Source organism: Podarcis vaucheri (genome assembly GCF_965113315.1).
Source record: "Podarcis vaucheri genome assembly, chromosome: 7".
In the NCBI taxonomy this organism is placed as follows: domain Eukaryota; kingdom Metazoa; phylum Chordata; class Lepidosauria; order Squamata; family Lacertidae; genus Podarcis; species Podarcis vaucheri.
In genome coordinates this window covers 14,094,130-14,105,891 of record NC_138765.1, presented here as the reverse complement: position 1 = coordinate 14,105,891, position 11,762 = coordinate 14,094,130, and the positions used below count along the sequence as shown (strand labels likewise).

Below are 11,762 nucleotides of genomic sequence, written 5' to 3'. Positions count from 1 at the left end.
GTGTTGAATGGTTTATTTAAATATTAAGGTTTCTTATTGTTTTACAAGATGTGTATCTCTTTAAAGGCCAGAGTAAATATCATGACCTAGTTTTACAGCTGTGAAACAGTATAGCAGATGCTGTTAAGTTGTGTTAATTAAGCTGTGTCAGCAATTGGATATAGTATACAGTAGTACCTCTGGTTAAGAACTTAATTCATTCCGGAGGTCCGTTCTTAACCAGAAACTGTTCTTAACCTGAGGTACCACTTTAGCTAATGGGGCCTCCCTCTGCCACCGAGCTGCTGCCGCCTGATTTCTGTTCTCATCCTGAAGCAAAGTTCTTAACCTGAGGTACTATTTCTGTGTTAGCAGAGTCTGTAACCTGAAGCATCTGTAACCCGAGGTACCACTGTACTAACTTTGCAGCAAGAAAACTTTCCCAGGACATCTGTGGTGCTGCCACTCTCCATCTCTCATTGTCCAAATGCCAAATCCACATCATTCATGATGTCTTTGAGTTTCATCAGCATCACAAGAGAAACCAAAGCAAAGGACGTGGAGCTGTGCTTGCGTATATCCAACCCCAGTAAAAGATAGTCCCTTAAATCTGCAATCTCCTCTGGACACAGACCTGCAATCCCCCCCACCTGCTCTTAACTCTGTTGTTGTTTAGTCGTTTAGTCGTGTCCGACTCTTCATGACCCCCTGGACCAGAGCACCCCTGGCACTCCTGTCTTCCACTGCCTCCCGTAGTTTGGTCAAACTCATGCTGATAGCTTCAAGAACACTGTCCAACAATCTCGTCTTCTGTCGTACCCTTCTCCTGCCCTCAATCTTTCCCAGCATCAGGGTCTATTCCAGGGAGTCTTCTCTTCTCATGAGGTGGCCAAAGTATCAGAGCCTCAGCTTCAGGATCTGTCCTTCCAGTGAGCACTCAGGGCTGATTTCAGAATGGATAGGTTTGATCTTTTTGCAGTCCATGGGACTCTCTTAACTCTAATCAACTTATTTATAAAGAGCAAGTGGACCAATTCTTTACCCCAAATGCAACTGCATTTAATGGGAGGGAGGGGATCTGGGTCACTGCATTTTATTACTGTACCACAAAGGAAACTGTGGACAGACGTTTGTCCCCCTTTCAAAAAAGTTCATACTGTCAGGGAAACTGCCTTGGCTTCCAGAAGCCTAATCCAATTTCAGTGCTGTAACCTGATGGGACCCGTTTCCCCACATCCAGGGTTGAGAAATTGAGGCTGGCACAGATTAGGAGGGACGTGTCCTTGGAGTTATTGGAAGGGGGAAGAGATTTAATTGATTTTCAACACTGTGCTTTACATTATGGTATAGCATAATTAAAATTCTAGCAATTTATGACACTGTCCTGAATCCATTGTTCCTGGGTGCTGGCAAAGTACTCCTTGCAATCCTCTATAAATTCCTCCAACTAAGCCTCTTCATGCATCAGTTCCTTGCTTGGCCCAGTGCTGTTCTCGAACTCCTTCCTGCCTCTTCAGCTCTGTAGAATGATGAAGACACTCCTGATCTCCTGCCTCCTCTTGGCCCTGCTTCCTCCAGGTGAGCAGAACCACAGCCGCTGTGCTGTTCATCATGTTTCCAGGAAGGAACGAAGCGGGGTGGGGGTCAGCCATTAAAGCAGGATGAGGAAGGAACCAGGACTTGTGGTTCCTTTGAAAGGGAGAGGAATAAAGCACGAGGCCAGATTACAAAGGACCCTCTATGATATATGGTTTTTGTTGCCAATATTCAATTTTTATTTAACCAAATGCATACAGAGAGGTGTGGCATCCCCAAGTACATTGGGGGAGCAAGAAAGGCAGTAGTTCACTCTTCGATGAACCAGAATCCTAGCTCATATTTAAAACAAAGAGTAAGTTTCTTGCATTTGTAGAAATTTATGATAGGAGACAATGTATAGGCACTATTCTTCTCATATTTTGGAGCGGAATCACGCTGCCCCCCCCATGCAAACATTTAGTTTCCTGGTGTTAAATGCCACCCCAATCTCTGAATGGAGTCAGGTCACAGGGGTACCAGATGTGCTTACCAGAGTCTGTTATGTTTGCTGGTGCTGATGGGAGTTGTAGTGCAACTTCGGGAGGGTTAAAGGTTTCCCCACACCTTCTCTACTGGTCCTCTCCCTCAGACTGCAGGAGCCATCTTGGACAATCATTCTCTGGTCTATGCAAGGCCCACCCCCATTCAGAGTTTAAGAACTACAGAGGGAATATATATAGAAAGCATTATGTAGCTGAACAATGATCCATCTAGTCTAGCCTCTTGTTCTTGCCATGGGTCCTATGGGAAGCTCCTGAGAAAGATCTGAGTGCAACAGCTCACTTTCTGTGGTTTCCAGTAACTAGTATTCAGACAAATAGTGCCTACAATATTACAGGGGGGGGGGATATCAATTGAGGATGGTAACCATGTATGTATCTAGTCTGCTTTTGAAGCTATCCAAGTCAGTACCTTTGCTGCCTCTAGTAAGATGAAGTTTGTAGCAAAAAGTGTTGTGTTCATGTACCTTGACGCAGACCTATTCCTCCTACACAGTCACTAATGTTTTCTAAACCCATTTTTTCCCCTGTCTGCAGTGGCATCTCTGATATGTGAGTCTTGTTTCGGTCAAGGAAAAGATTGTAGGTATGCCAACACTGAGGAGTGTGACGATTCCAGGGACCAGTCCTGCTTGTCTGCCAGCGGAGAAGGCAAACTGTGTAAGTGAGAAGAACTTTCAACCCCTTTGATTACCAAAACGTAAACCCCCTGACTCACTTTCTAAGGCCATATCTTAGCCACAAGCCACGAAACATGACTTTTCATAAAGAAGTGTTAAATGTTCTGCATTTCCTGTAGGAGCAGGGAAGAAATTCAAGTCAGTTCATATTTAAAGGTACGTTTACTCAATTGGCAGAGGAAAACAAAGCCATCCTTCAGAATCTGCCCTTCTCCCACTTTTGCAATTCTGTTGTCCAGCCATGTAATCAATAGACAAATGCACATACTAGGGTAAAGTGTGCATACAATAACCTACAACAGCTTTTGTATTTGGAGTCTGTCAGGTTCCCATCTCCCAGGCCAAGTGAAAAATGACCTGCAAGGGAGAGAGCTAGTCTGCCAGGATTCACAGCCAATATAGTCAACAAACATCCTGCCCCCCCCCCAAAAGGGGGAAACCATGACTACTTAAATCAGTATGACCCTGCAGATAGGGCCTAAGGGTAAAAATTACATTCACACTAAATGTTGATGGTGGGGATGAGGAGTTGGAAACTGATATGAAAATGTGGAGAAATGAATTTAAATTAAGAAACCAAGAGAAACTGACACTGACATATTGCCCCTTCCTAATTGCCTGTGGTAAATGCTCCCTTTATGAGCTCCAGCATCGACTCTCATTGCTCCAGTTACAGGGTGGATTTGGTTTCAATCACGATTTAAATCACAAGTCAGTAAGCTTGATTTAATTTTATTTTTTATTTTTTTACAGAAAGACACATTCTTGCTGGTATAATCTTAATATTTACAAGATGAAGGTTTTGTTTTTGGAATAATAAATTTTCAGAGTGGTTTTTACAGTTATATCAAAAATTACTGATTTGGTTATACTATTAGAAATACATTGACAGATAATTATGAAATTTTTGTGAGGTTTAATAAATTAACTGTTTATATTTGGACAACCTTTCTGCTGTACAGTACTTTATTGGAAGGAAAAAATAATCATTTCATTAATAACAACTTAAACAATTTATTTAACTAAATAAATAGCATATGTATCCAAGTTTCTTAACTGATGTGGTTAAATGATTTTTTAAAAAATACCTTGAAGGGAGTTATAAAGGTAAAGGTACCCCTGCCCATACGGGCCAGTCGTGTCCGACTCTAGGGTTGCGTGCTCATCTCGCTCTAGAGGCTGTGAGCCAGTGCCGTCCGCAGACACTTCCAGGTCACTTGGCCAGTGTGACGAAGTTGCAGCTGGCGAGCCAGAACCAGCGCAGCACATGGAAACACCGTTTACCTTCCTGCTATAAAGCGCTACCTATTTATCTACTTGCACTTAAGAGTGCTTTCGAAATGCTAGGTGGGCAGGAGCTGGGACCGAACGACGGGAGATCACCCTGCCGCGGGGATTTGAACCGCCGACCATATGATCAGCAAGTCCTAGGCACTGAGGTTTTACCCACAGTGCCACCCGCGTCCCTGGAGGGAGTTATAGCACACAAGAAAAACAAATCCTTATTTCCTGATGAGGATAGCCTTTGGACTATAATGTAACTTAAATAGGTTCTCCAAACAGCCAAAGGTTCTCCAGTCCTGACTCACATTCAACAAATAGATAAAACTGGAGAAATCTCTTTCTGCTCCAAGCAGGGCCTGCTCAAGACAATTGGATACCCGAGGCAAACCATAAAATGTTCCCCACCCCGCAGACCCGGAAGAAAGGGTGACTGAAGATTCGGCCTGGGCGATTTATTGATATATCACCCCAGGACCGGTATGAGGGGCAGACTGTGATGACAGCTTCACTCAGCAGTAAATCGGTGGAGGAAACCCCGCCTATCCCGAGTCCCTCTGCCTCCAGCACCCAGCACACTGAGGAAAAAGGAAACAAGCTGCAGCCTGGAGCTGGAGGCAGAGGGGCTCAGGAGGGGTGGCAGTTTCATTAAAGATCTATCGCTGAGTGAAATCACCATCGTGTTCTGTCCTTCCTACCGGCAGTGGGAGAAACAAGCTGCATGACGAGGCTTATAAAGGTTATTCCTCCCTCCCTCCCTCCTTAAACTGCTTGGGTTAAGAGCACACCGCTGCCCTCGCCTCAGCCAAGCAATTTTGCGGAAACCCCAAATGAGCCAGTAGTGGGGCAGGGGCTCAGTTAAAGTGCTCCCCCTCCCCAGCTGCAAGAGCCTGGGTAGAGTGCAGGCTCCGGGCGGAGACAGCCTTGGCTGCCACCCACCTGCTTTTTCAGCACAGGAGGAAAGACAGAAGCCACTCTGCCAGTCAAAGGCAGCCAGGCAGTGCAGGCAGCCCTGCAAGGCACAGGTAGGGTGGCTTTGCAGCCTGCGCTTTGCGAATGACCACCCCACAAGGAAAGAGGCAGTGTGCCTGAACGGGCACCAGCGAGGCGGAGGGAGCCTCAGAAAGGAGCTCTGAGGTGGTATTTGATGCAGGTGGCGCTGTGGGTTAAACCACAGAGCCTAGGACTTTCCAATCAGAATGTCAGTGGTTTGAATCCCCGCGACAGGGTGAGCTCCCGTTGCTCGGTCCCTTCTCCAGCCAACCTGGCAGTTCGAAAGCAAGTCAAAGTGCAAGTAGATAAATAGGTACCGCTCTGGCATTAAGGTAAATGGCATTTCCGTGAGCTACTCTAGTTCGCCAGAAGTGGCTTAGTCATGCTGGCACATGACCCGGAAGCTGTACGCCGGCACCCGCGGAAAATAAAGCGAGATGAGCGTCGCAACCCCAGAGTCGGTCACAACTGGACCTAATGGTCAGGGGTCCCTTTACCTTTTAAACTTGCGATGGGGGAAATCTGAAACCAGCGAGACGAATTGTTTGAAAAGGACTGGAGTAGATTTGTACAATATATGAATAGACATTGCAAACATTTTAAAACATTTGCAGGATTGATTTAAAATATTTTGTTTGGTTATAATTTGATACCTGTTTACAAATATTAGAAGTAAGTCTTTTAAGTATGGAGATAAAGTAAATAGGGTGATTTAGAAATGCGAAATAAAAGTGATTGCATATGGAAGTCAGGGAGGGGGATGGGAGGAAGTGAATGCTCAATTTGAGCAAACATATATGTGATGAAGAAATTTTATTTGGCTGTTATAAAGGGAAAAAGAAATTTTAATAAACATTATATTAAAAATGAAAAAGGAAGGAGCTCCAAGGTCCCTGCCACAAAAAACAGGGACATGGGGTGGCTCAAATGGGGTAGAGGCACTGACGAGGAGGCGGCAGATCTTGCCTCCAAGGATCACACCACAGCTTCAAAGGCAGCAGCATCAGGTGATGCTTTTCTTGGTGGTCAGATCCCCTGCCCCTCTGGATCCCGCCACATAAGGTGACCATCAATCCTTGCCTCATGAGTGGGCCAGCCCTATCTCCAGGTCTAGTAATTTCCTATTCCAATTCTTTCTTTTATAGCAATTTTGGGGTCAAGAGTTGTCCTCAAGTCCTGCATCGATACAGAGTTGTGTGATGCAGACTATGCCAGTATCTCCATAACCTCATCACTGTACACCCAGATCAAGGTCTCCTGCTGCAAGACAGATATGTGCAACAGCGGACCTCCTGAAAGTAAGTATCATCATCAGGAAAGCTGGTCTCACAAAACTCAAGTAATGAGAGAGGTCAAAGAACGACAAACAAGTTTTTGGCAGTATCCTGATGTCAGGGACTGGTTAGACAAGGAGGAGTGGTGGCAGCCAGTCGCTCCAGGAGGTGCCTGAGGGTGACACTAGGAAAGAAGATTTCAAACCTGATTCAGACTGGTGAGACAGGGAGGAGCCACTGACAGAGGGAACAAGCAGGGAAGCATTGGAGCCATAGTATGGGGGGGGGGGGACTAATAGAACAAAACCCAAAATCCCAATAAGAAGATTACCTGAACAATATGCAGCATCTATTAGCAAAAATTACAAGGGAGCATCACAGTTTTACCTTAGTGCTAGAAACACCCCCCCCATAATGTTACTCACAGTTCCTCTCCTGCAGCAGCTTCTGGTATTTACTTCCTATGCTTTCCTCCAAAACGCTTGAGCTCCCGCTCACCTTTTTAGCCTCAAAATATCCAGTGAAATAGGTTACGCTGAGAGATGGTTCCTGGCCCCAGGCCACTCAGCAAGTGTCAGGGCTACAGTGGAATTTGAACCCTGGTCTCCTAGATTCTAGTCCAACCCTCTAACCACTACACTTCACTGGTTCCTTGGTTTCCCGAAGTTCTAGCTCCCAAACCTAGAGTGACCCATTTTCTTTGATGCATTTGCATTTGCAGAGATTTTTTTAGTTGGACAGGCCTCTGTCCATCTTGTATGGGAAGGAACGGATTTCTTTTAGGTTTGCATTCAGGGAATTAATATCTTCAGGTTAAAGCAAATGCTAAGAAAGATATAGTCGATGCAATGGGCTCCAGTGCCACCTAATTACTAAGCTATAGAGGAACACTATCTACACAAAGGGGAGAACCAGGTGGTGCAAAGAATAAAAAGTTTAAAAAATTACATTTGTTGCTCCACTCACTTTCACAACAGGCCCTGCCACTGGCATGTGGCCCTGAGAAGCTTGCCTAGAAGGAAATGTGGCCCTCAATGAAAACTGTTAATACGAAGTTTCAGTCTGTAAGCCCCGGCTAGGCCCCTGGCATACACCAGCTGCTGACGCAGGCCTGTATCACCATCCTTTTCAAACTAGAAACAGAAGCTGGGGTTGGGATTTGAACCAAGAACCCCAAAGCTGGAAGCTGTGCTGAGCTGGAGCCTGGCTTAGTGAGCTACCATGAATTGCTCCCTCAGGTGCAGAGGAAGATAGGAGTAACAGCACACCAGTCCTGCTCTTTGCTTGGTATCCAATAGTTTGTTCACAGGCTACAATAATGGATGTTTTTAGCTTGATCCAGTGTACCTCGATCTTATCAGGGAATTCTGAAAGCAGATGGTCCTTAAGAGTCGTTTGGAAGCAATCCCACTTAATGGGATCTTGAAGGGCTTGAGTGTTCATTTTGCGCCTTGGTTTCCTTCCTTGAAGCCGGCTTTGAGGTATAATTTCATAGCCATTGTGGAGTGTATTAGTCGGTGATCTGTCCAGCAGTTGTCGGTACTCGTCATAGCTCCGGTAAGGAGCACATCATGGCGATCTTTAGCACAGACGATGACGTAGTCTAAGAGGTGCCAGTGGTTTGATCAAGGATGCCACCATGAAATTTTAAATTTATTTTTCTGTCAAAAGAGTGTGTTGGTAATAACAAGGTTGTGCGCTGCACATATTGTCAAAAGTTAAAATCACCCAGGTGGATGAGTTTATTTTCCTTAGGCGTTTCTGATAGGACTGTATCCATCTGAGAGTAAAATTTTTCTTTAATGCCTTCATTGGCATCCAGTGTTGGTGCATAAGCACTTATAATAGCAGACTGTTGGTTTTTGGTGAGCTTTATTTGGGGGGTTGAGAGTCACTCATTATTTTCATCAGAAACTTCTGACAGGAGCTTCACAAGATCATTTTTGATAGCGTGCAAACCCACTCACCACAACAAGGTGATGATCCAGCGAGTGAGAAGGCAGTAAGATACCGTATTTTTCGCACTATAGGACGCACTTTTTCCCCTCCAAAAATGAAGGGGAAATGTGTGTGCGTCCTATGGTGCGAATGCAGGCTTTTGCTGAAGCCTGGAGAGCGAGAGGGGTCCGTGCGCACCGACCCCTCTCGCTCTCCAGGCTTCAGGAAGCTATCCCAAGTCTTGCAAGCCCGGCGGGATGTCCCGCGGGCTCGCAAGGCTTGCGGGCAGCAGCCTGCACCCAAAAGCTGGGGACAGCGGGGAGGCGCAGAGCCGCCACCCCACTATTCCCCGACCTGATCTGGAGGCTGGCGGGGGGAGAAGCAAGCCTGCTTCTCCCCCCCACCATCCCCACAACCTCCAGATCAGGTCGGGGAAAAGCGGGATGGCGGCGCTCCGCCATCCCGCTATTCCCCGACCTGATCTGGAGGCTGGGGGGGGGAGCCTCCAGGCTTCAGGAGAGCCCCACCGCCAGCCCCACAAGCTCGGGGGACAGCGGGAGAGGCGCAGCGCGCCCTTCCCGCTGTCTCCCGACTTGTCTAGAAGGCTGGCGGGGGGAGAAGCCTGCTCCTCCCCGTCGCCAGCCCCGCAAACTCGGGGGACAGCGGGAGAGGCGCAGCGCGCCTTTGCCGCTGTCCCCCGACTTGTCTAGAAGACTGGCGGGGGGAGAAGCCTGATCCTCCCCGTCGCCAGCCCCGCAAACTCGGGGGACAGCGGGAGAGGCGCAGTGCGCCTTTGCCGCTGTCCCCCGACTTGTCTAGAAGACTGGCGGGGGGAGAAGCCTGCTCCTCCCCGTCGCCAGCCCCGCAAACTCGGGGGACAGCGGGAGAGGCGCAGCGCGCCTTTGCCGCTGTACCCCGACTTGTCTAGAAGGCTGGCGGGGGAAAAAGCCTGCTCCTCCCCGTCGCCAGCCCTGCAAACTCGGGGGACAGCGGGAGAGACGCAGCGCGCCATCCCGCTGTCTCCCGACATGGTTTGGAGGCTGGCGGAAGGCTTCCTCCTCCCCCAGCCCCGCAAGCTCCCAGAGCGATGCCAAAGCTGCGCGCAGCTTCGGCATGGCTCTGGGTCCCGTTCTGGGGGAGGGGGAAGCTCGGGCTTCCCCGCCCCAGCCCCGCGCCTGGCGGGGGGGGGGATAATTTTTTTTTGCCTTTATTTTCCCCCCCCCCACATCTAGGTGCGTCCTATGGACCGGTGCGTCCAATAGTCCGAAAAATACGGTACCTCTGGATTGGCCAGGCCTTCTACAAACATCCGCAACATGGGCTCCTGTCTTCGCCAACAGAACAGTGCTTTCTAAGAGGATATATGCACTATTTAACAACATAGAATAGTAAAAGAAAGACTGCAGATAGAACAAAACCAAAACCCATGTATCAATAACAAGATTACTTGAACAGCATGCAGCATTCATGAGCAAATATTACAAGGAAGCTTCACAGTTCTACCTTAGTCCTAGAAACATTCCTCACAGGATGTTACTCACAGTCCCTCTCCTGCAGCAGCTTCTGATATTTACAACCCTACTCTTTCCTTCAAAGAGCTTGAGGTGGCGTGTCTGGCTCTCCTGCTCACCATTTTAGCCTCAAACACCCATGTAAAATAAGTCAGGCTAAGGGGCAGTATCTGGCCCCAGGTCACCCAGCAAGTGTTGTGGCTCAAGTACAGATTTGAACTCTGGTCTCCTCCCACCCTTGTTCCTGATGTAGATGTTCACATTCCCTTGTTTTTGATGTAGATCTTCACTCACCCCTCCCTTCTTGGTGGGAGGAGGCACCATTTTGTGGTTCACCTTAGCATTCCCAACACCCTAGTGTAAGCTTTTTTGTAAACGCTATAACAACACTAGGACAAAGAATTCTGGGAGTGGTAGTTTCTTAAGGGTGCTGAGGGTTAATTGGAAAACCCCTATTCCCTCACAGAGCTATGGATTAGCAAACAAACCACACACAATAGCTCTTATTAGCTGGTATTTTTTCTTAGGTGAAATCATGATTTTACCAAAACTAAGCACATGTTTTCCCAGAAGTGTTTTTTAAGGATAAAACTACTAAGAACTTTCTTTCTCTTTCCCGCTCTAAGGAAGAGGGCCATTTTGTAGAATTTTATCATCGTTTGTGTGCATCTGTGGCTGCCATTTTGTCTCTCAGAATGCCCCCCCAGTGGTGCTCAGTGCTAAGCCCAATTGCTTAAAGTGGTATCCCTTTGCTTGAAATGTTTGCTGTGAATGTGGCCCCAGTCAGAAATCTCTTGCACCATGCCTTAATGTAGCCCTGGATGAATGGAGCATGGCTGAAGCACTCTGCTTGGAGAAGTGCTGGAAGGTGGTAGGCATCCATCTTGGAAGGGGAAGCACAATTCCCACCCCTCACGTACAGCAAGTTGTGGTTTGCATCTGCAAAAGAAATACCTTGACTAATTGCAATGTTGGTGTGGTGGGGTGATTGTTTTCCAGTGCCTGAGACTGAGACAAGGGAGCCCAATGGGCTGCAGTGCCCGAGTTGCATCTCCATCTTTTCAGACAATTGTGAGGGCAGGAATAACATCAGCTGCAGTAATGAGGAGGACCAATGCTTCCACATTGGGGCTCGCATGAACTTCGGTGAGTCTTGCATGATGGAGTGCAGCTAGTGCCCCATCCATACTACACATTTAAAGCATAGATTTTGTTAAATAAAAATACATCTTTAAATTTGCACTTTAAATTGGGGGGGGGAGGGGTAGGATTGAGACCCACAGGCCCAGGGGCCAAAGGCATTCCTCTAGGACTCTCTCTCTCTCTGGCCTTTGGGATCCACCTTAGCCACACCTCCTCTCCCTAGGCCACACCCCTCACAAGCCCCACTTCATAGCCTACCTGTATGCTTTGGCCTGGCTTGATTGTTGCCCCTGAATCTTGGTTACCTGGAGGGAGGACGGGGGGGGGGGTTGAATGTATGTATAAAATAGCCTGCCATGTAAAGGTTAATTTTACATATGTTTCCATTGGCCTGTGGACCTCCCAGAAGGTCACCCAGACTGGAAAAAGGCTCTTGGTCTGAGAAAAGTTGCCCACCCTTCTGTTTGAGGGAGTGGGTTTTGGATTCCAAAAATATATGTGTGTGTTTTTCCCAACAGGGGGAACCAGGATCCCGGGCGCTATCCGAGGCTGTGCAACAGCTAGTTCGTGTGACTACACTCAGGGGTTGATGGAGACTGATGCAGAATCGTTAGGAATTGAGATCACTCAATTTGAGTGCACTGAAGCAACGGACGAGGATGCCACAGAAGACACCACCGTTTCGTCTAGGGGTTGAAGAAGGGGTGGTCTCAGCCTGAGCACTCCCAGGCTTTCTTTCCAGAAGTCTAGAAGCTCCTCCTCAAAGACAGGCTGTATTTGACTTTCATGCACAAATGAGGTCATTGAATCATGCCCAAAATAAATATATATGGCAAATCATGTGTGTTGTATCATTTTACCAAAAGCAACATTTGTTGGGGAAAA

General features: G+C 47.5%; 1 protein-coding gene across 1 annotated transcript; it reads left to right on the top strand.

The window, feature by feature from the left end:
- Positions 1–1,508: 1,508 nt before the first annotated feature.
- Positions 1,509–11,714, top strand: LOC309537642 (phospholipase A2 inhibitor NAI-like; the record flags this gene model as incomplete). Its single annotated transcript, XM_082232534.1, has 5 exons — positions 1,509–1,557; positions 2,595–2,717; positions 6,157–6,309; positions 10,734–10,880; positions 11,396–11,714. 5 exons carry the CDS (start codon positions 1,509–1,511, stop codon positions 11,572–11,574), a joined length of 651 nt encoding a protein of 216 aa, XP_082088660.1. The 3' UTR covers positions 11,575–11,714.
- Between the last annotated feature and the right edge of the window lie 48 nt (positions 11,715–11,762).